The sequence below is a fragment of the Besnoitia besnoiti genome, chromosome XII (genome assembly GCF_002563875.1).
Source record: "Besnoitia besnoiti strain Bb-Ger1 chromosome XII, whole genome shotgun sequence".
In the NCBI taxonomy this organism is placed as follows: Eukaryota; Apicomplexa; class Conoidasida; order Eucoccidiorida; family Sarcocystidae; genus Besnoitia; species Besnoitia besnoiti.
The window spans coordinates 1099710-1123137 of NC_042367.1; the positions used below are offsets into that span (position 1 = coordinate 1099710).

A 23428-nucleotide genomic window follows, 5' to 3' on the forward strand; every position below is an offset into this window, starting at 1 on the left:
CCGCTTGTCACACCTTGTCATCTTTTCATCTGTTTGTTTGTGTCGGTAATGCGCGGCTACGCGTCACAGATATCGATATCTGAACCCTCGTCGTGCTTGACGTGTTTAGGCTAGGCACAGGTAGCTTTTGTGGGATTTTTCCGGGCGAGGACAAACACCCCATCCCCCCCTCCCCCCCTGCTTCCTACTGCTAGCCGTATTCGAGAGAGGCTAGACGATTCATCAGCGCGTTTTTGGACTCTCTCTTTCTTCGCGCCGAGATTCGCGTTTCGACGAAGGTGTCTCGGCACGCAGACGCTGCGGGATGTCGAACCCCTGTGGGATACTCGCAGACATGTCGCGACCGCTTCCTGCGCAGTCCTGTAGGCGTACATCGCAGGCCTTCGAGTCGGGGGCGAAGGGGGGGGCGGGGGGGGGGGGGGGGGCGGGGAGGGGGCTTGGGGCGCCGTCTTCCAAGCCGCAGTGCGTCAACTCTTTCGGTGGAAACGCATCGCCAGCGCCTTGGTGTGAACTTGTCTGGAACCATTATACCTCACCGACATCATCCATTCCGCTCCATCACTCCTGGAAGACCACAGCTTGCATTTCACAAGCTAGATCCGCAGGGCGCAACTTCGTGCGAGAAAGAGACATTCGAGCCCGGCCCCGAGACGGGTGGCGCGGCGCCTTCCGACGCAGATGGGAGTCGTCTACAGGAGGAAACAGGTGGTGCGACGAAGCCAAGCCTCTGTTCTCGCATGCACCCGCAGAATTGGCGAGCATTATATCTATCTATCTATCTACCTATCTATCTATATCTATATCTATATCTATATCTATATCTATATCTATATCTATATCTATATCTATATCTATATCTATATCTATATCTATATCTATATCTATATCTATATCTATATCTATATCTATATCTATATATCTATATCTATATCTATATCTATATCTATATCTATATCTATATCTATATCTATCTATATCTATCTATATCTATCTATATCTATTCATATCTATCTATATCTATCTATATCTATTCATATCTATCTATATCTATCTATATCTATCTATATCTATCTATATCTATCTATATCTATCTATATCTATCTATATCTATCTATATCTATCTATATCTATCTATATCTATCTATATCTATCTATATCTATCTATATCTATCTATATCTATCTATATCTATCTATATCTATCTATCTATCTATCTATCTATCTATCTATCTATCTATCTATCTATCTATCTATCTATCTATCTATCTATCTATCTATCTATCTATCTATCTATCTATCTATCTATCTATCTATCTATCTATTCATCTATCTATATCTATCTCTCTATCTATTTGCCGCTGCTTCTGCAGCAGATGCCGGCCTATACAACTAGAGAAAGCCCCCCTTGGCAGGCAGTGGGTAGCGAATCCCTTCAGTGGACCTGCACTCGGCCGCTCGCCTGCTCGGGATGCTTTCTGTGATCAAATCGGATGCCCACCCAAGCCGCCAGCGAGTCGTTCTAACATCTAGGGAGGCGCGCCGCGCACTCGTTGCCACATAACCTCGCAATATCGACGCTTTCGAGTCGCGCGCCAGCTCCACGGGAAGCTCTCTTCGGCTTCTCAAAAAAAATTGAATTCCTTGGTTCAAATGATTCTAGGCTACGAACTGATGGAAGTCCCTAGATATCTATAAATCAAAGCAGGTCCAGGAAGTATACCAAATTACCATACATCGGCGTGAGAAGCACTGCGAATCACATCGCCCTGTCAAAAAAAAAACTTCATCTAATTAGCTAGTTGGTAAAGTAATAGTTTTACCAAGGCGGAAATTAGTAGCAGAGAATGCATCTGTCGCAGTGCTACCATTTATTCTCGCTGTCTGAAGCAACACCTCACGTTGCCCTTCCCGTGTGTTGTATGAGTTTAAGCCGGCCGAGTGGGCTCACTGCCTGACAGGTCACTAGTAAAACGGGTTCCCCTCCACACGCTACGTAAATGCAAGTATACTTGAGAGCGAGGTATATCTTTCTACGCTAAATCTGCACGCGTATTCTGCGGCGCCTCCACGCGACGAGCGCGCATGACTTAAGCAGAGCCGCTGGTAAGTAACGAGGTTACGTGATGCCGTTTTGGCTTTTGTGAGCCCCCCCTGCAACGCACTCTCGGCTCTCCATTGCCTGGAGTTTTACTTGGCCGCTGTGATAATCTTCTGAAGAGGTCCGACCCAGGCAGAAGTTCTCTCGCCTCGTCGCCGGGGGGGGAGGGAGGGGAGGGGTGTCGCGGACATACAGGTGGTTTTACTTGGTCACTGGTTTTTGCAAGATTACGATGCATGCAAGGAAGCAGAAACTGACCGGATGTCTTCCGCATCTCTGACACGAAGAAAAAGACATCAGCACCGGCTGGACGTTATGCACACACGATGAAGTGTATGCGCACAGACCCCTTCGGGTGCGACGGCTGAACAGCGAATGGGGGGGAGTTTGCCAGAAAGAGAACAGAGAAGCCGCACAGCCTCGTGACGGGTTTCTAGATACATCGCGAAAAGCCCCCTTCGAGTTCTTGAGCGTAGTCGAGGCCACTCTCTCGTTCCTTGCACTCTCCGTCCTGCTTCGTTCGCACGCGTTTCAGTCCGGAACACGCGCATCGTTCAGCTGAGGGAAAAGAGCCCATCTTTTTCTCTCTGAAGAGCTTGAGTCATTCGGTCTCCTTGTCTCTGTCTCTCACCCCGTTTCCTCTCTCCCTCGAAAAAGGATACTGAGATTCACCCGACACGGTTGAGAGTCCCGTCGCCATACCCCTACTGCGACGGACTGTTCCCTTGCCATGCAGGGAGCATCGCAACGCACGCGGCTACATGTGTGAAATGGACGCAGAAAGATACTCGGCGTTTTTCAGCATCCACCGCCTGCATGTAGGGCGCTTGGGGCCTTCTCTTACATGCACAGCCGCGTTTATCTCAACCGACGCGCCTCTCTCTCCGTTTCCAGAAGAGCGAGGATATCGCCCTCTCTGACGGGGCCTTTCACGTTTCGGATCAAAGAACGACCAGCCAAATCAGTTTCGTCGGCCATGAAGGTCACGCGAACCTGGATGACACCACCGCGGCTGCCAGTGCGGCCCAGGACCTTCTCGACCTTCGCAAGCTTGGGTTGTTCCATCTTTTCAAACAGAATGCGAGAGAACACGCACGAAGCGGTGGGGGCGGCAGACACCGAAAGAAAAGACACGGAACTCCAGAAAAATGAAAGAGAAAGAGTGACTTTCGCCCCCGAGTCACGCGGTGTGGGAACCGAGCAAAGAGGCGGGAATTCAGAGGGGTCTCCTCCACAGGAAATACGAAAAAATGCCAGTGCGACGTGCATGCACTCGCAGTATACGAAAAGAAACCGCACAGGCGGGCTCCCCGCGATCACAAGTCTCGTCTATACGCCGGATTCCTCTGCTGCCTGAGCTATGCCCTCGAGCTCCTGCCCCGATCCGTTGCATGCAGCTGTCCCGCGGAAAGACGCGCCAGCGGCTTCTGCGTCCCCGTTTTCTGCGCCCAGTCTCTGCCCCTCTTCTTCGCAGACACCTGCCAAAATGACATGAGTTGCGTCGATGTTGTGGAAAATCGCCAAGTCGAGAGTTTAGGCGGAGGCGTTTTCTTTCGGGGTGTGGTTCCTGGGGCGCCAGCAGTTGTACGCAGAGGAGGTTTGTTCGTCGTAGGCAACACACACGCGTGGCCACCGTCCAAAGAGGAACTGGAAAGAAGTAGGAAGCTTGAAAAAAGTGCCTCTCGCGACTAAAACTTCACTAATTTCGACCTCTGTGCTGCGCACACCTCACTGAAAGAGCTCCCGCTTCAGGGGATGGAGCGTTGCACTGGAGAACCGGGCATGAAACCGCTCCTTTTGTGCGAGGTCACACCGCGTCAATGACAGCAGCTCCGGGTGGTTCGGCACATAAGCGCGTTCCCAAACCATCCAAGCCTACTTGTTCGAAGTAACCAAACAGCGCGATTTGCTTCGCGCTGCGCTTCGCTGACGGCGGAGTGTATGTACACCATCGCCAAGGCAATCCAGCCACGCCGCAGACGACAGAGGCGCGGCGTTGCACTCCGTGTTTTCTGCGTCGATTTCGTGGTGATCGGTTGACATATTTGCTGAGCCTAGCCGTCAGGCTGACCTATGCACACGGCGGAATCCGGAGGAGCCTTTGCATCAGATTCTGTCTTCGAGGATGTTTGAGCGCGTGACGCAGCGCACTCCGAAGACAGAAAGGACGACTCGCGTTTTCCGCAACGCGCCATCTGTAAATGCAAGACTACGAGGGTAGGCAGAGGAGTAGATCAACAGCGGCATTTCTGTCAGAGCGATCTCGAAGGAACGTCATCGCTTGGACCTCGAGTGGTGCGACGTGGCTGCGTTCACACTTCCCACGGTGCACTACACGGGTCCCCAGGGGTATTCCCCCCTTCCAAAGTCCAACTCCCCTCTGCAGACAAACAGAGGCAGTTGCACTAGGGGGCACACAGAAAAAACTACATATCTTCTTTATGGTCATGTGACCTGGAGGCCTGCCTCGGTTTCTTACTGCCGCTGTTCTTGAAGCGTCAACCTTGACCTAGCCTGCTTTGCCGCGAGATGCGGGTACCACCTTCCCCGATAAGTTTATCATCGTTTCCCAAACAAAACGCACAAATTAATCAGCTTGCTGGTGAAACTAGAGGAAAAAACCTTCAAAAGCAGGGTTACCCAGACCGGCGCGCCGTCACTTCTCTTCCACGCTTCCCTCCCAGCTGGAGGGCACGGCTGCCAGCGCTTACTTTCCTGTGGTACCGCGAGACGAAAAACGTCTACCTCGGTAGTTTCCTTCCTAGTTTTTCGTCCCCTATTCTGCAAGCAAGAAGGAAAATGTGGAACAACAGTCCGCCTCCAACGCAGAAAAAAAGAAATTCAGTTACGGGGCTGCCAGGCGCGCTTCGAAGAGGTCATCGCGCGTCGATTGGGCTCCATCGAGATGACGACTCTCAACAAGATGATCCCTCCAACCCCATGGTAAAGGGAAACAAAGAATCCGCACACCTCAGGGGGAAAGCTTGCTACAGAGGAAAAAAACAACTTAAACGTGGTCGCATGATCCTGCGTATCGACCGGTTGACCTAAGCCTCATTCATACATCTGAATCTGCACCAGTGCATACACGTGTATACGTACATATACATTATGCCCATATCTTTAGACGAATCCTTCGTCTAGTCGAGCTTGGGCTTATTTAAGGCAGTGCTGTCAAAAACCTACTCCCGGCACGAGTCGTTTCCCCCTTGGAAGGGCCCCTCCGGTTTGACATGTATTTGTGTGTAGTTCTACAAATTCTCAGCGTTGTCGGCTGAAACTCCTTTGTCGGAATCCGAATACACACCTTAATCTCGCATGTTCCATATATACATATAGGGTTTAGGGCATACATGCATATATACTTTCTTCTAGGCTCAGACCTCGAAAACACAAACACATTCGAGTCATGGTTAAGCGCATATGCACACACTCCTAGAGGAATGCCTGATTAAGCTTAGTTGTAAATGCGTATGCACGCGCGTGAAGATGGCGAAAAAAAAACGGTTCGCAGTCAAGAAGCTGTGAATTATGGACACCCGAAGGATTCGAATATTCCCTTCGCCATCTACCAAAAGACAAACACGAACACGCGAGTCCCGCTGTAACGCACAAGCTGACGGGCCAGACTCTTCTTGAAAAACTTCGGAGGCGAGCCCCGACTGAAAAGATCCTTTGCTGACGCCCTCTGAGCTTTGTCTCGATGCCTTTCTCAGGCGGTGCTGCGCGTAAAGCCGAAAGACCAACTTCAGCTGTCGCCGGAGGAGCTTCGCAAGCGCATGCCGCCTCGGATTCTGTATCCGCAGAATCCGCGGGCGCCGAAAAACCTGGCACTCTATTCCTTCAAAGAAAAGCTTTTCAAACGAGACGAACAAATTGAGCAGACAGTTTTCCACCTCGCAGTCGACGGGTGCGCAGCGAGGCCGCCGATGGGCTCGCGGGGAGCGCACGCCGCTAGGAGCGATCCCGCTTGGAAGCCGGCGATGCATTCCTCAACAGACACAAACGGAACACACTCCATCCTCTGTAACGCCAAAGGCTTCAGAGGAGACAACATCAAAACAGACCGACACTAACGTGCGCTGCAGATATCTATCTATTTCTATATCTATATATCTATATCTCTCGATATCCATTTGTCCTATAACTGTATCTCTAAATCTATATCTCTCTATATCTACATATATCTGTATGTATACATCTAGATCTCTATATCTATATCTCTACATCAGTATCTCTCTATCTGCATACATCTACATATATCTATATATCTATATATCTATATATGTAGATCTCTATATCTATACCTCTATATCAGTATCTATATATCTATATATATCTATATTCGTATCTATGTTGGAACGAATCACGACATGCATAGACCAAGGTATATATACGTATATATATGTAGGCGGGTTGCAGGGTGGCTGAATTTTCGCTGTTTTAGCGCCGGGTTTTAGTTTACTGCTGCACGTGTTTCTGTTTGTCGCGCCGCAGCGCGCTTCTCCACGTCGAGAGCCAAGAGGCGATCGACCAGGAGGAAGCGTGGCGCATGCGAGAAGAAGAAGCCGCGAAGCGAAAGCGGAGCGAGAGCGTCGAGATCAGCATCGAGGACGATCTCCAGCGTGAGAGGCGAAGCGACGGCATTCGGTTTCGTGACGGGGAAAGACAGAGACAACCATAAGGCACTCTCGAAAGCTCCTGAGCTTTCTACGCGCGCAGATCTCTGCAGCCCTAGACACGCACAGACACTACGCATAGGTGTGTGTATACCCGCAGAAAAGCCCTGTGCCAACCGTTTTCTTCCGTGTGGGCGCTCGCATGCCGTTTTGGATAGGGTATTTTCGCGTGTCCCCAGGCGCACTCGCTGATGGCGATTTAACACCTCGTTGCCAGCACTTGGCAGGAAAGGCGAAATGTATGCACCACCAACGGATTTTAAAGCTGCCTATATGTCAAAAGAAATATCGAATAAGAGATTTATGTTTCCATGTGGCCTGAGGTCTTCGGAACGACTGCGTTGCACGTTTGTCTGTCGTGGGGCTGCGTGACTTCGCAGAGAACAACGAAGACGAAGGAAGAGTGCTGCGCAATCAATTCAACTACGGTGACCGTGCATCCCAGACGGAAACAAAAACTATTCGGTAGGTTTGAACGCCGCTGCAACTCAGACATGAACATGTGCTTGTATTTGCCGCGTGCTGTCACGCACGCCACTCGACGCGACCGTGTTTTTCTCCTGAGTGAGATCGGATCCTCGCACTTCACTGCACGTTGCCTCCACAGGTTTTTCTCTCCACCCGCTGTGCTTTCCACGATCGCGCGTTCGTTCGACTTTTTTACCACGAATTCTCAGTCTTCAGAATGTATGTGCGCATTCACTGCTCCCGCCTTCGCCTCTCTGTACGCACGTGCCTGTGATGCCAGTCACACACGCGCAGATAGCTGCCCGCGCTCACTGCGCTTGTAGATATCTCCCTGCGAGGTGTTCCATCTGTCGCCTCGTTCTTCCTTTGCATGCGTTTCACTTTTTCGTTTCTCGCTCTCCCTCTCTCACAGCGAAAGGGGCGCTGCCACGCGCCCGCCCCCTACAGTACCATTCGCTGGAACAGGTAAAGCCTGCCGGCGCAGGGTGGAGCCTGGAGAGAGCGGAAAAAAAAACTCACGAGGAAAGATGGACGCAAAAGAGAGATGCACAGCAGGCTGCCAACGCGACCATCGCGTACACCTGGGCCACACAAACGACAGAAAAAAAGACATGCCCATTCCGAGCTACGATCTACACGGGGGAGAGGCCCCTGTACCGTAGCACACGATCTGACCACTGCGAATCTGCTTCGATCTATCACGGGTCGTAGAGGCGCGGTCAGGCAAATCCAGCAAAGAGAGACTGGCTCTGCCATCGCCTGCCAGGGGCCAAATAATTCCCACGCATGAGACGCCTACGGCGGGCCGCCACAATCGTCACGCAAATGCAAAATACGAGGCTCGCGCGCCGCGGAGGACGCAGACCGAAAGCCACTTCTCACTCTCGCTAGAAGACCCTGAGCCCGCATGAGAGGCCCGGAGACGACAGGAGAGATTCTGCGAGAATCCTAGAGGAGGAGAAGTTGGCGAGGCCGCACACGGCACAGACGGCAGCCAACCCGACTAATTCAGAGAGACCTTTGAACACTTCCGGGGAAAGCCCGGATGCGAAATCGCCTCGTAGCAGCCGCGAAGCCCGGCTCCTAAGCCATAGATACGGCAAGGAGAGGACTTGCCTTGCCACAAAAACAGAGCATAGCTAGACCTCCATACAGACTTTTATTACAGGAATGGAGCTCCTGCCTGCGGGCAAAGACTTTCTTAAAGAGTGTAGTCTTGTGCAACAAGGCCTGGCAAGCCGCAGGTTCACCACTCAGATTTAGCTCGTCTAGATTCCCATGGCAGATGTCGCTTTCGAGACCGCTGCACAGCTTTTGGGGCTTGTAAGCGCCGAACCTCGAAACACATTTCCTTGTGTATTGCTACAGTTAATCAGTGGATGATGCACGATGCCTACGTCGAGGAACTGAACGCTCAGAGCCGGTCCGAAGCGGATCACAAGGTGAGAAACCGCCACAGAAGAAAGAAGAGAGGAAAAAGGAGAAAGCAGAGGTGGCTGAGCTCGGTCAAGCGAGGAGGAAGGAAGCTTTGCAGATGCGTGCATACATGCGCTACCCTTGATCGTTAGCCCGGCGCGTGGAGGCGAGGGCGCAGCTTTCCAGACGCGCAAAGACCTGCCGAGCCTCGTCGTGTCTAAAGATAGTTTGGAATGCCTTGTGAAGGACAGCAACAACCAACAGATATCTGCAGACTTGCTGTGGGTGGCGTCTTCCCAAAGACCGTCGCTTTTTGCTCCAGGTCATTAAGGTCTGCGCGTGTAGCCACACATCCGGCTAAATCTTCGACTTTCTCATTCTCACTCTCAGATAAAGGACGCATCTTGACGCATAAATGTAGACAGTCAACCCACAGGCAGAGACATCGTAGCACGTATGCCTGCAACGAACAGCTTCACGCATATTCGCACTTAGAGGCAAGGTATGCGGATGTGCAGTCAGATGAGTGAAAGTTCTCGGAATCGAGTGAGACTGCGCCGAGCCGAATTTGGCATGCAGACCGCGTGGCGGCAGCCTGAGGAGAGAGAAGAAAAAATAAAGAGAGTAATTCAAACTCAGGACACGGACGTGCTGAGCTCAATGAAGTGGGTTGCAAAGGTACGACCGCAACAAGCATATATATATATATACATATACACATGCGTACATGCATGCATACATCTATATATATGTATATGTGCTCAGTAAAGGCCTGCATGTGCCGCAGTGCGTTCAGTTTTTAGAATTACGTGTCCCTGGCCCAGGCGCCGATACAACACGCAGCACGAGGGTGCATCTTTCTTTCAAGTTAGGCGTTGCTTTTGCGCGTGAAGCAGAGCGGGCTCCATCTAGCGATGAGCCAGTCATACCCTTCTGCGATGGAGTTCGGATGTGTGCATCGTGGGCGCTTCTTCAGAAGCGGCGTGGCGGGCGCCACATCGCCACATTCGGTCCTCCGCTTCCTGACTTTTCGTTTGTTTTTAGCTGACCGAGCGCGTGGTGAACCACAATAGCGAGATTGAGACCTACCAGAATTTCCGAAACTTCCGGGAGCCCGCAGGCAACACCAGCGAGGCAGGCGCCTTCCTTCAGCTCTGGCAATTCCACTTCTCAAAAGTGAAGAAGAAGGACGTCACCAGTCTCAAGTGGAACCCCCGGTATCCGGACCTGTTTGCGGCGGGATATGGTAGGTATGGGCAAACATGATTGTAAACTAATAATATTTCTATGCTAAACTTACAATGAGTGAGACTTTTATAGGTAATCCTATTGGTCAAAAGGTGAAAAATGTCCTTTTATGAAGTAAAATTTTGACACCCAACACGCTGTGTTAAGCAGTCCAGCGGGGCGTTGATGCGCTGCGACCATGAAGAACTCGGTTGTCTGTAGCACACAAAAGGAGAATCGCCAGGTCGCAGTACGTCGGTTGGAAGCTGCACGGGCCTTGCGCACAGCCTCTGCGATCCGCTCTCCCATACGCATTTGAAATGCAGACGCAGTTCGGTTGATCGCCATGCAGCTGACAAACATACGCGCATACACAAACTAGCAGAGGAATGAAGGCATCTCCGCGCGCATGCAAAAGAATGGACTCGTGGGGGTCTGCATGCGGCTGCATGTGCGAAATATTTATGTTACTGCGATCTGCCTTCACGTTGCACCTCCTTAGAACACAGATACCAGAAGAGCCTCTTTTTCCCGAAGACGGCCCTTGACACGGCTACGTCTTAACCGTCTTCTCTCGTTAGGCTCCCACGATCGTTGACACACCCTCGAGAGGCAGCACCAAACAGCGAACCGAGGCACTAAAAAGCGTTTTTGATTATTACATCTGTTTTACGGATAAAGTAGGGATTAGTAGAAAGCGATTTTCGAAATAATGCTTTTGTACCATCTCTTGTAGCACGTATGTAGCCGAGAAGATGAAGGGTATAAAGACTTGACACCAGGTGCAGGCTTCTGCGCCTTGCTGGCATTCTCTGCGATGCGTCTGACTGCTTCTGCTGTGCTTCATTCTCTGTGCCCAGGCAGCTACGAGTTTCAGAAGCAAGGCGTCGGCTTCGTGTGCTGCTACACCCTCAAGAACACGGGTTACCCTGAATACTTTTGGAAAACCGAATCCGTGCGTCGCGAGCTCCTAGAGCTCTACACAGGTGGCGCGCACACATACAAAAAACGCCGCGCTGGGCAGAATAAACACGAGTTAACAGCAGCGCCTCGCTTGCGCCTGCTGACTCCCATTATGTCGCCTCCGCCTGCTTCTCAGCGCATAATATATATATTCATGCATCTCCATGTATACGTATATATGGACAAACGTGTAGATCGTGCATGCCGGACCTGGACGAAGAAACGCGCCGTCGGGGCCTGCGTTGCGAGGTTGCGCCTGCGCACATGTTGCCTCTCCCATGGTCTGCCTGCCCGCATGCAACTTCAAATATATCCATCCACCCACAACAAATATGCATATATATATATATATATATATATATATACGGATAGACATAGACATGCATCGGTGCATACCCGCGTGCAACTTGGGATATATTCATCCACATGCAACATATACGCATACATATATATATATATATCTATATAGGAATAGACATGGGCATGCATCGGTGCACGCGCACGGATTCCTCACATAGCTATGTCCTACCATGCGCGGATGGGTGAGGAGTGCGTCGGTTGTGTGTTCTGCGGTCTTCAGGCAGTTTGCAGCTTGGACTGGAATCAGCACAACCCGTCGCTGCTCGCTGTGGGGTTGTATGACGGCACTGTGCTGGTGCTGAACGTCCACGCCAAAGACAGGAAGCCGACGCACGCCAGCACCGTGAAAGTGAACAAACACACAGATCCTGTGTGGGACGGTGAGTCTTCGAATCTGCGTTTCCAAGCTTTGCAAACGGCAAAGTCACCGCGGACCTGCCTAAAATGCCCCGCGGCGCCAGGACGCGTGGACAGACACACCCTGCCAATGCCTCGGCGGGTTGATCGCGTTTCAATATCAACTTTCTAAATAAGATGAGAGCGAAGATAGTATAATAATTACTCCGTTCATGGAAATCACAAGAGCTTTCACACCCCACGTCTATCTCTTGAGCCACAGTTCCTCAAATACCGAGAGTGCAGATTTAAGGCATCTGGAGAAATCGCCGTAGGAAGCATTCCGGGCCAGGTGTCTCCTCGTCTTGAAACGACACTCGATAGAAAGAGCAATTTGACGCTCTCGCACACGTCCGCGCATCCTCACGGATCTGCCTGCCTAGAAGCTCTGCTTGCGCAGGAAATAGGACACATACGCCATCCGCAAAAAGGGAGTGACCCTGTGAGAGCACCTTCTTTGTTTGTGTGTGCATAGTCCGCTGGGATCAAGACAACTCGAGCAGCACGATGCGGTTCTACTCCGTCTCGGGGGACGGGCGAGTGACCAGTTGGTCGCTCATGAAGAACAAACTCGAGTCTGAAGAGGTATGTTCGCTGACGGTGGGGGGTGGGAGAAGGCGTGGCATGCCAGGAGCACGACGACTCTGGACCCGCATTCATCTACTATGCACGCAGTTGAGCTCTCGCTCTTTCCATATCTCTCTCTCTCTATATGTACATATATCTATGTATTATATAAATGCATATTGGTGTACATACATGTGTACGGCCCGTCACCTAGCACCTTGCTGTTTGTGCGCCAATGTCTTTTGACGCTCTCCGGATGTCGGAGATCTTATCTCTCTCTCCTTGCCTCTCCCCGTGTGGATGGGAGCTTGTTGCGGTGCTGCGGTGATTTTGAGGCGACTTCAAGGGAGCTGCTGTTGCTTGCGGCAAGCAATTCCGCTTGAGGGAGACGACATGAAGATTCAGCGAAAAGACTTTGCCGCTCTCCGCGTCACCTTTTTTTTCTCGCGCGCGGCGTGCCTTGACATACAGACGGCGTGGCGTCTGCAGACTCCACTTGCACGCTGCTTAGTTGCTCGACTGCAGCCGTTCTCGCTCGACAGACGTAATCTCTCTTTTTCGCATTTGAAGAGTTTGCCGGCAGGACGCCGCCGTTCACAACTTCTCTGCGGCATCGTGCTTTTTCATTCTGTAGGTCACTTTGCTGAAGCTGGACTACAGCCAACTGACGCAGGCGAAGGACTCGGCGGACGCGACGGCGCTCATTGGCATCGCTGGAGGCACGTGCTTCGACTTCCATCCTACGCAGCAGCACATCTTCATCGTGGGAACCACTGAGGGAAGAATTTTCAAGTGCTCAAAAAACTACAGCGGACAGTATCTGCAGACCTACTGGGGTAAGCCGTACTGACGCATTCCAACGCTCCGCCTACATTCCGCGCTCGCGGCACGCAGTCGATGTGTACGGCGACGAAACGGCGATTTGCCGCCGGATGTGCAGCCTTATCCCAGCAGAAGGCAGCATGCCTGTGCGTTAGGAACCGCCACAGGCCGGTAAGAGGCCTTCCAAATATATGTATACATATAAATAGCCAGATAGATAGATATGTATATTCGCGAGGCCGGAAAGAGGCCATCGAAATCTATAGAAGAAGTGCATTGCCACGCCACTGTCGTCAGTGCATGGGCCCCCATCAGGGTGTGCGAGGCGCTGCGGGCGCCGCCTCCTTACGCTTCTGTGGCGAAGTGCAACGGAGAGCCGACGCCACCATGGCCGTGCGGAGCGTTCTTTTGCACTCACTCCGGTGTGAGGAAGACGACTTTCCTCCACACGTGAGAATGCATGAGGACACCGCGTGGCTATCCTGGTTACCGCGGGGGCGCGATCGCTCGAAAGGCCGTGGGTGTGCCCCCCTCTGTCGCGCGTGTGAGACAGGTCACGACATGTCTGTCACGAGGCTCGAGTGGAATCCGTTTCATCCTCGAATTTTCATCTCCAGCTCGTCTGACTGGACTGTGAAGATCTGGGACGATTCGATGAGCGCCCCGGTGCTGAGCTTCGATTTCGAGTTGGTAGGGCGCCAGGCAGCCAGCCGCAGACCCGTCACAGAAGCTCCTCGCGAGAACCCACCCCCCCCTCTCCCACCCGACAATTTGAACAAGGGGGGGGGCATGAAGCGCCGGTCTTCTGCCTGCGACAAAGCAGGCGCGGGTGCATTTGGAGGAAAGGGAGGCGAAGCTTTCCCGCCTCGACAACGCCCGCGGACCGACCCCCAAGCGAGCCGAGGCTCGGCCGCCCTCCGACTCGCTTTGCTGTAGCACCGCTCGTATCTGCCACGAGCATCGTTTCGTGTCTCGCACGCGAGGGTGATCAGCGGAGGCATTCAAGCCCTGACGCCCGCGAACGCGAACGAACTTCGCGACTACAGGCTTTGACAGGCCTGTTTGTTTCCACTCCGTCGCCTCTTCGCGTGTCTTGGCGATGCCTCCTTATCAATGCGACAAACGGTGTAGAGCTGTCTCTCTCTGCCTATGCCTCCACTCGGCTACAAATAATGATAGAAAATAGAACTAATAGTCCACCGACTCGTCTATTTCGCCCTACGCAGCCGTGCGCGTATCCATGCATCGTGCACGCTTCGACGGATACAGACGAAGCCTCTCTCTCATGCCCTCCATACTGCGAGAAATGCGACGAGACAGGACGCCAGTTTTATTTGTCTTTCTGTTTTCCCCCTCTCAGGCCGTGAACGACGCCCGATGGGCTCCCTACAGCGCGACCATGTTCGTTGCCGCCACAGCAGATGGCATGGTGCGCAGATGCGAAAGAAAGAACACTGGCGTGGCTTTCTCACACTGCGCCTCGAACTCTCTCTCTTTCTGTCGAGCAAACAACCGCCTCTTTACCCGTCTCACAGTGATCTGTCCTGATAGCTTCCTCTTTCCCCCTATTCCCCATTATGCGAGGAAGCTCGCTTGCGGAGGGATGGGGGAAAACTTGCGCATAGAATGCTGAGGCGCGCAGCACACCCGGCGTAGCCTGCTTCACGACGGGGAGCCCGTACGGAGGCGCTGCAGTCTGCTCGCTTTGTAGCGCATGCAGTTTACGTGCAGCTGCTGTCGTCCCTCGTCTTGTGCGCAGGTTCACCTGTACGACCTAGACGTCAATCGCCGCAAACGCACCGGCTCCTTCAAGGTGAGTTGGGCGAGGTCACAGACGTTAGCCGTCGTATTGCACGAAGCACGTGACACATTTCTCGACATCGCTGTAGAATATGCACATCGACTGCTTTTCGCCACTCGTCTGTTGAACGTAGGGGGCGGCCGAGCAGCACCAGGGCCTTGCTTCCCGAATCGAAGATCTCCCTGCACTTCGTCTGCCACGACGAGTTTGACTTGGCAGGAATGAGGATTTCGCGTTCATTGATTAGAGAGCTGCTGAGAAAAAAGAGATTTTCCAGACTTCCAAAGGCTCTGAAAGACAAAACATGTGGCCTCCCCTCTCGCGGATGCCTGCAGGTCTCTGGCGGGGTGTGTTTGAGCCGCGTGTGCTTCAACCCCACAAACACAATCCTGCTTGCTGCAGAAGAGGGCGGCCGAATCACGACTTTGAAGCTGTGCACGCAGGAAGCCCCCCTGGTAATCAGACCACCGCACAGGGCACAACGCTGCAGCACAAAAAAGAGCTAGTTGCATGCCTAACGTATACCTCCACTGCTGCATGCTTCCGCATACACGATGGATACTCGGCACGTCGTCACCCCTGACGCGTGATCTTCTGCTTGCGGCCCTTAAGACGTCACCTACCTCGTGTGCGTGAACCCGCAACCTTGCCGGAAAACAAACCCTCATCCAGAAGCGGTACATTAGCCTCTTCTAACACATAAGTATAGAGCACCCTTATGCATAAATGCGTATATATACACATATAAGTATATATATATACATATATATATATATACCTGCACGTGACGAGTTCCTTTCGAGCTCCCATTGGGGGGGGGGTGTGCAAGAGTTGTGGCCTCATGCATGGGGTGAGGGTTTACTGGCGGCGCGCGTCAGAAAGTGTGGGGTTTCGCCTTCGCCCACCGATTTCTTCGCGCTTTGCGTTCCCTGTTGCGCGTTCCTAGGATCTCGCCGACGGCAAGACTGAAGCGCAGGCGAGGATGGAGAAAATGAACAACGTCCTAACCGTCGTGTCTGACCTTTTTCAACCGCCGAGCCCGACCGGTCAGCAGCTCCCGCATGCCCTCCGGCGCGTCTGCGACGAACACAGCTGCCCGCTTCCCCCCTCTTCAGCCTCTTTTTCAACGCCTTGAAAGATGATTTGGTAAAGATGAAGGTGAACCCTTTTTTGCCCCGAGGCATTTTTTTTTATCATTCTCCACCCTGCACCGACACCTACGCGACAGAGCCTTCACCAAAAACATCCCAGAAGTTCTCACAAATACATACGCATACTGTTCACAGATACACGCACGTAAGATCGAGAGATATACCTTGCCGAAAAACGCATGCAAATCGGGGCACAAGTGAAAGAACATTCGTACCCGCCCCAGCAAGCAGAGAAGTCGACAGGACAGAGCAGGAAGACATTACATAATATCCAGGGAAATAGTGGAACTGGAAGAAGTCTGAGGCCGTTTTCGAAGCGGAGGCTTGATACTAGCCGTCTTCTTCACTATTCCTGTGTGACACCGAGAGGAGTGGCACGCACACTCGCGCAGACATAGGCACAGCCCATGAAGAAAGCCAACTTTTCCGCTCCTACGACACAAGCAAACACGCCTTTCCGTAGGGCGGCAGGGCATCGCAGTCCCGCTTCACTTTGCGAACGTCTTCCTCTCCTACACGCATTCGACTCGGGCCGTCCACACGGCAGATCTACGTGTGCCTCTACTTCACATCGGACAGTGTAATTAAACGCCACTTCTGAGAAACGGATTTACACAGACGTGCCTGTTTCCTTCCAAGAAGGCACGTGGCAGTTCAGCGCGTTGCCCGCTTGCTGGCTTATTTTCAAGGCCGCCTGACGTCGTGAGTCAGGAACGCAGCTTGCTCGTGCCTCTCCCCTTCCTGAGTGTCGTTTGGTTGAGCAGACTAGCTTCCACAGTCACCCTGAAATGCGACCTAATTGCGCGGATGTGCAACTACACCCAGCACATCCACTGAATCTGCTATCCGAGGTTTGCTGGCCCAACTGTCTCCCGCTAAGAAAAGCGCCCTCCGACAGGCTTTCCCTCTCTGCGAGCCCGCTGTCGCGGTCTCAAACAAGAGAACTGTAATACCATACTCCATCCAGCTTTGATAAGTCTCCACTTACACACGCTTTTGCGTGGTTTACAGTCGGGCAGAAGGCGGCTGTCACTTTGGAAGGTGATGTACTTGCTCTCCTCGCACATATCTTCATGGTCAGGCTGTAGGTAAAAGCTTCACTGTACACCTTCGTAACTCGCTCTTCGCCTATATTCATATATATGTATATATATGTACACATAGATGTGTATCTATATAAGTAAGATTTGCGCACGCGCGAGTCCCTTTCTCAGTTTTTTTTTTCTTGCTCGGCTGTGGATGACGCGAGAGTGACACGTGCGGGCTGTGAAGAAGAGATTCTTGGCTGCCAGAAGGGCCTGGAGGAACTCGCAAAACTGGAGAGAGGCGCCGAGAGAGATCGATTCTCTCTCCCCGCTCATAAGAGTCAGACACTTGGCAATTTTAAAGACCCCAGTTTTAGAAGACACGGGAGTTGGTTTTTGACGAGAAACTCTATCCAAACGGAGAAACAAAAAAGACTGCAGAAGAGACTCTCTGCGGAACGCGCATGCACACCAGAAAATCGCCCCAAGCCCTCCCCCACCGTACGAAGAGCCCTGAAGAGGAAAAGAATGAAAGCGCCTGGGTCGGAGCTCCTTCCTCGTTCCGCTGCACACATGCCTCCCGCGACGGTCAGACCCAGAAAAAGCTTGAAGACCATCCCGAATGGAAACCAACCCTGACGTCACACGCTAAGGCGACTCGACGAGCTTCAGTTTCCATCGAATCGACGACACTCCGAGACCGACGCAGAAGAAACGTGTCAGCCCCTGCCCCTTTGCGATGCAGGCGACCGGAGGGGCCCGGAATCTTTCCTTGTTTCCCAAAAGGTCGCTTTAGAGGAGAAGACGTGAAAACAGCGGAAGGCCAGGAAACAAACCACAGGAGGACAGGCATCCCTTCCCACGAGAGCACAGAGAGACTTCAGCGACGCCCGTCTCTCCACCTCCTTTCCCTCTTCCTCGGCGCCGATTTTTCCCTGCTCCGGAGTTCGCTCGTTTCTCTCTCTCTCTCTGGCGTGGTTGTTTAAGCGGCTCTCTGCGCAAATCTCTTTCGGTTGAGGTACTTTTGCCTGACGGCCTCATCGTTTTGCGGAGCCTTGCATCCCTCGAGCTTGCCGCCCTCGAGCTTCACGTAGTTCCACACGTTGAATTCGGGCACGGGGGGAAGTTCGCGGACGACCTTGTCTTCGCTCTCCGGGTTCTTTTCCTTCTCCTTCTTCGCGACATTCTGCTGCGGCGTCTGCGGGCTGGGCTTCTTTTTCGAGGCGCCGGCCTTGGTGTTGTACAGACCGAGTTGCGCGACGGTGGCAAGATCTTGGTCGTCGTCAAAGTTGATTTGCGCGCCGGAAAAGCCAGCGCCGCTGCCTGGCGTCCTCCGACCGCGGAGACTGGGCGGCACCCACTTCTTGCTCGCGGCGGCCGGCGACTCAGTCTTGTCCTCTTGGCCCGCGGCGGCCGGAGCCTCGCCTTCCTCGCCCCCCTTCTCGCCCTCGGCGGCACCCTCCGCTGCGGTGCCTTCGGCCTCGGAGACGGCGCGGTCGCCCTCCCCCCCGGCAGACAAAATCGCGTGCCAAGTCTTCTCTGGCTCCTTCCGCACCGCGCGCGCCTCCACTACGCTCACTTTCAGCCACGCCGCCGTGCCCTCCTCCGGCGAAGCCTGCACTTTCGTCTGCTGCTCCTCAACTGCCCACTCCGAGGCGTCGCCCTCGTCTGCCATCAACAGCGACGCAGGCTCCTCTTCAGACTTCCTCTGAAAAAAAAAACACACACAGACCGATTGTCACCCACGCAGCGGCGGCTCAAACCCGCGCAACCCGCTGCCCTCACACAGCGCCGGGACCTGCGGAAGCGCTGCAGCCGTCAGCCTCGAGAGGAGATACAAATACATACATATATACCTCACATATAAAATTAAATACACACATCCATATATATATATATATGCACATGCCTGAAAGTATACGCGAGTGCAGGGGCCCGAATGTATGTAGACACGAGTTCGACGGGCGAGAGGGTCCGAGAGGGCAGGCAAATACGAAGAAGGAGGCAGAAGGTGACAACGAGAGGTCGCCATCGCTTAGGGGAGAGGAGAAGAAGGAAACGCTTCAATGTTTGTATACGAAGAAAAGGGACGAAGGAAGGGCAGTACGCCGATGCATGCGCCCAGATACAGCCCAAAGAAAAGCCGGGAAGGAAGACGAGAGACGAAGCAACACAACTACGGGTGGGGAGTCACAAACAACCTATGGGAATACATAAACGTGAAGAACACGACAAAAGGAAGGGCGCTTTTCTGTGACGGTTTTACCGGTAGCTTCCTGACTCACGGGTTTCTCTCCCAGCCCAGCGGGCATAGAAGTCTTGAGAGACTTCTTCTTCTTTTTTTCGAAGAACGCGCTCAATTTACTCATTTTGGCGACGGTGCTTAGAACGAAAAGAGAAGGACAAAACCTGCCTGTAGAGAACCGGCTGGGAGAGGCTGAAATATGCGTGTCGCGGGAGACTCTTTCGAGGGGGGAGAGACTCTCTGTTCTCTCTTCTCCTCGCGTGAACGACTTCTGACGCCGGCAGAGGCCGCAGCTGCACTCCCACGAGAAACAGAGACGATCAAGAAAAAACGAAATTGAGGATCGAATTCTCATTTTTCCCTTCTTCTCAGCGCCCGCCTGCCGGTCCCCGCCTCTCCTCTCTGCTCCCTCCTCACTTGTTTTCTTTGCGCAAACCCGCCACAGCGCGCCGAGAGAAGTCGCATCTCTGTGTCAGCGCGCGCGTGCATGTCGTGAATTCCGGCACACAGGTTCGCGACCCACGGAAAAAAACAGGCCGCTGCTGAGCGAAAATTCCTCCTTCCAGGTCCTCATGCTGCGGCAGATTCTCCTCGATTCAGCAGAGGAAGCGGAGAAGAACGCCTCTCTCAGGTCTGCTGGCGTGTGGGGTTTCCTAGGTGTTTCCGCGCTGTGACAAAGCATTCTCTGAGCACCTGCTCAACCCTGCTTATGCTGCCCTCCAGCGGTCCGTCCCGGGTGTTTTCTTTTTCTTCTTTCTGTCGTTGTCTCTTTCCATCGAGACGCGCTTGCGTCATCTACCAGGGATCTCTGCTTCTCTGCCCTCTCAAGGGGTAGGACTTTGCCCTTATTCTCGTCGCCTTCTTTTCCGCGCCTTTCGCCTCGTTTTCTCAGCGCCCTCTCACCCGTCACGCGGCGTTTACTGTTTTTTTTTCTTATCGAGTTGAAGCACAGTCTGCATGCAGATTGCCCGCGAGCGTCTTTGCGGGAGAGAAGAGGAAGCCTCGGCCTGAAGTTCCGGCAAAATGAGGCAGTTGAAGCATCATGAGAAACGCCTGCTGAAGAAGGTGGACTTCTACAACTGGAAGAAGGAGCAGAATGTGCGCGAGATCAAAGTGTTGCGTCGATACCTCATTCAGGATCGTGAAGACTACCATAAGTAGGCCGAGGCGAGGCCCGAGTCGCCACAGGCCTCGCGCCTGCGTTGCCTGTTCTGTGCTTGCGTTGGCATCTTCCCTCTGGCTTCTATGTGCTCCTCTTGTGACTTTTTCTCGCATTTTCCTATTCCATGCCTCTTCAGTTGCGCCTTCTGTAGCTCCGTGTGTCTGCGCGTGTGGGGGTCTGCCTTGTCTCCATCGGTTTTCCATTTTCCACTCTCCAAGTCTCTGTTACTTGTCTTTCCCATTTATTTTAGCTTTCGGCTTTAAGACTCGTCAGTGCGACTTCCCATTCATTATCTGACGCCTTCTCGCGTGTAGTAACTTTCTCTCTCGTGTCGCCGGCGAGCTCGCCCTAAGGCATCTCTCTCAGGTTTGTTTTCTCCGTTCTTCGCCTTCATCCTCCTTCCTCTCTGTGTCTGCCTGGGTAGGTACAACAAGCTCTGCGGTGTAGTAACGAAGCTGACGTCGCAGCTGCGCAAGCTGCCTGAGGAAGATGCGTTCCGCGTGAAGATGACAGAACTCCTGCTGGATAAGCTGTACGTCTCCGGTCTTCACTCCAATATCTCGTCGTCCGCACTCCGCGTCTTCAGTTACGTCTTCAGCTGCATATTCGGTTGCGTCTTCCGCGTCCCTGTCTCTTTGTCATTCGCACTTCTGCGCTCGCTTCACTGCCCTCTACAGTGTTCGCCGCCGCGCCTCGCTGCTTGGCGTTGGAGGGGAGACTTGCTTTTCTCTCTCGAGCTGCGCCACCTGCTCCTTAGCTCCCTGCGTCCGCTCGTTGAGACTCGAGCGTGTGGCATACGCGGAGAGTTCGTTCCCCCTTCGTTTTTTTCGTTTTCTCCTCAGGTACAACATGGGCGTGATAAGCAAGAAGAGTAGCTTGGCGCAGTGCGAGGGCTTGTCTGCCGCGAGCTTCTGTCGCCGGCGCCTGGCAGTCGTCCTGGTCCAGCTCAAGTTCTGTGAACATCTCAAGCAGGCCACGTCGTACATCGAGCAAGGCCGTAAGAACTGCCCGCACAGGGGGGGGGTGGGGGAGGAGGAGGGGGGGGATGGCTCCTTACGTCGTTCGTCTCGCACAGATGTCCAGATGCTTGACTCCACGTGCGGCGACCCCTGTCTTTCTTCTCGCACATGTTTTCGGTTGCTGCCGCCTGCAAGCACCCCCGCCTCGCTACGCCAGGCGGCTGTCAGCGCCTGTTTGAATCTCTGGGGTGCCCTTTGTGCATACGGATCTCTTTTAGTCGACCGACGTGGGTTCGCGCACCACGGCGCAGCCATTTCTACGTGTTAAATACCTGTTTGTATGCAAGTGAGCATGCATACTCTTCGAGAGCTTCTCTCTTCATCTGGCGGCTGCCTTTTGTGCCTGGCTGGCTCGCTGTGTGTGTCTGTGCGCGGTTCTGGGTGCGTCTTTCCGCCTCAAACTCCATGCGTTTGCGCCTCCCTAGCCGACAGCCGTGTCGGGGTGCCTCGGCATCCACGGGGGCTCGCTGAGACTCTGTTTTTTGCGTGCGCGCAGATGTCCGCGTGGGCTCCGAGGTGTGTCTCAACCCCGCCTTGCATGTGACGAGAGAGCAAGAGGACCTCATTGGCTGGTCGCAAGGATCCGCGATTCAGCGACACGTCAAACAGTTCAATCAAACGCTAGATGACTTTGAGCTGCTGGTCGCCTAATTCTGTGTCGGGGGGGATGGTAGGGTAGGGGGGGGGGGTCTCCTCGCTTGTTAAGTCTCTTGAGGGTCCCCCCTGAGCACTTGGCTTCTTATTTCCTCTGGTTTCTACTATGTGCCTCAGCGCTATGCCTGCCTAAGCTTCTGCCGCTCGTTTCTTTCTCTCCTTGGCTGTCTGCCTATCCTCTGTCTCCGTCAATCGGTCCATCGACTTGTCTGCCCCTGCCTGCTGTATCCACGTAGTCTGCCTGTCGAGCCGACGGCGCTCAGGATCATGCCTGGCGTGGAGAACTTGGTTCGTCCTCCCGCGAGTTGTTTTGTTTTCTCTCGGTACAGAATCTACGACTTCCAGGTTATGTGAAAACGATAATCGCACGACGCTTTTGCGTACGCACAAATCCCTGCGGGGAGGCCTACAGGCGCCACACACGCGCTCATATCCCTTCGAGGAACGCATCAGGTTGAAAGAAGAGGCTCAATTTTAGCACGCAGAAAAGTTTTTTCTGTCGTCTTCGGGTATCCGCCCCACAGAGACCCGAAATAAAAGACAGCTGTGCTGCGTCCTGTACGCGCCAACCTCTGCGTGCGGACGGCAGCGTTTCTTGCCTTCGGCCGGCAGCGGAGTACGTGTTGTTTACGGATGGACGTCGCCTTTCGAGAGGGCGGTCGTACACTCCTGCTCGAGACGCTAGGACCCTTTGTTTAAGAATATAAAATCTGGAATTTGCTTTCCGGCTGCACGCGCCTGTGCGCCCTCCTGTAAAGGCGATACCGGCGCCGAGGGCCGCCAGGGTCCTCCCTCGCATCTGCCGCAGACTGGAAAAAATGTGACTTGGTGTGACTCGCTCTACATAGATTTGCAATGCCAGGAACGGACGCGTGCACATCAAGAGTGCCTGAAGCAGAGAGGAACCCAGAGGCCATGAATTGGGGGAGTAACGTACGTCTAATGGAGCGCCTTCGGACGCAAGCGAACGAAGAAGAGGTGCCAAGCCAAATAAATTGCCATGCATGAAAAGGAGGCACTGAAGCGAGATACAAAAGCATTCGCCGATGAGAACTCGGAGCAGGAGAAACCGGCAGCTCAGCTCTGAGTATTTTTGCCGCTCAGTCCAACCTGCCTGCGCTCCTGAGGTCCCCAGAAGCTAGGATTGCTGCCGTCACAACGCCTATGAGGGCAGAACCACATGAATGGAAACGCCGCGACTATTGACGCAAGTTGGTGTGGATAGGTGGACACGGGCAGGCGGACATGGAGACAAACCGAAGCAGCGTTGCGGCGGAGGACACTTTAGTTTGGTTCTCGGTACTGTCAGGGGTGACGCAGAATCCGGAAGGCGTTTCGCGGAGGTGAACTTCTACTATGCGGACAATATCGGAGGT

General features: G+C 53.3%; 4 protein-coding genes across 4 annotated transcripts; 2 read left to right on the plus strand and 2 right to left on the minus strand.

Annotated features, from left to right (window-relative positions):
- Nucleotides 1-2955: 2955 nt before the first annotated feature.
- On the minus strand, nucleotides 2956-3162 carry BESB_023540 (ribosomal protein RPS28; the record flags this gene model as incomplete). The annotated part of the gene is made up of 1 exon (XM_029361056.1): nucleotides 2956-3162. The coding sequence occupies one exon, from the start codon at nucleotides 3160-3162 to the stop codon at nucleotides 2956-2958; it is 207 nt and encodes a 68-aa protein (XP_029215871.1).
- Nucleotides 3163-4626: 1464 nt separating this feature from the next.
- On the plus strand, nucleotides 4627-15931 carry BESB_023550 (WD domain, G-beta repeat-containing protein; the record flags this gene model as incomplete). The annotated part of the gene is made up of 17 exons (XM_029361057.1): nucleotides 4627-5040; nucleotides 5814-6007; nucleotides 6595-6722; nucleotides 7157-7241; nucleotides 7657-7709; nucleotides 8613-8686; nucleotides 9240-9338; nucleotides 9705-9910; nucleotides 10752-10842; nucleotides 11431-11590; nucleotides 12082-12191; nucleotides 12808-13009; nucleotides 13549-13685; nucleotides 14356-14424; nucleotides 14755-14808; nucleotides 15132-15251; nucleotides 15743-15931. 17 exons carry the CDS (start codon nucleotides 4627-4629, stop codon nucleotides 15929-15931), a joined length of 2385 nt encoding a protein of 794 aa, XP_029215872.1.
- Nucleotides 15932-17954: 2023 nt separating this feature from the next.
- BESB_023560 (uncharacterized protein) lies at nucleotides 17955-19341 on the minus strand (the record flags this gene model as incomplete). The annotated part of the gene is made up of 2 exons (XM_029361058.1): nucleotides 17955-18680; nucleotides 19258-19341. The coding sequence occupies 2 exons, from the start codon at nucleotides 19339-19341 to the stop codon at nucleotides 17955-17957; spliced, it is 810 nt and encodes a 269-aa protein (XP_029215873.1).
- Nucleotides 19342-20240: 899 nt separating this feature from the next.
- On the plus strand, nucleotides 20241-22049 carry BESB_023570 (putative 40S ribosomal protein S4; the record flags this gene model as incomplete). Its single annotated transcript, XM_029361059.1, has 4 exons — nucleotides 20241-20374; nucleotides 20804-20911; nucleotides 21222-21376; nucleotides 21895-22049. The coding sequence occupies 4 exons, from the start codon at nucleotides 20241-20243 to the stop codon at nucleotides 22047-22049; spliced, it is 552 nt and encodes a 183-aa protein (XP_029215874.1).
- Nucleotides 22050-23428: the final 1379 nt, after the last annotated feature.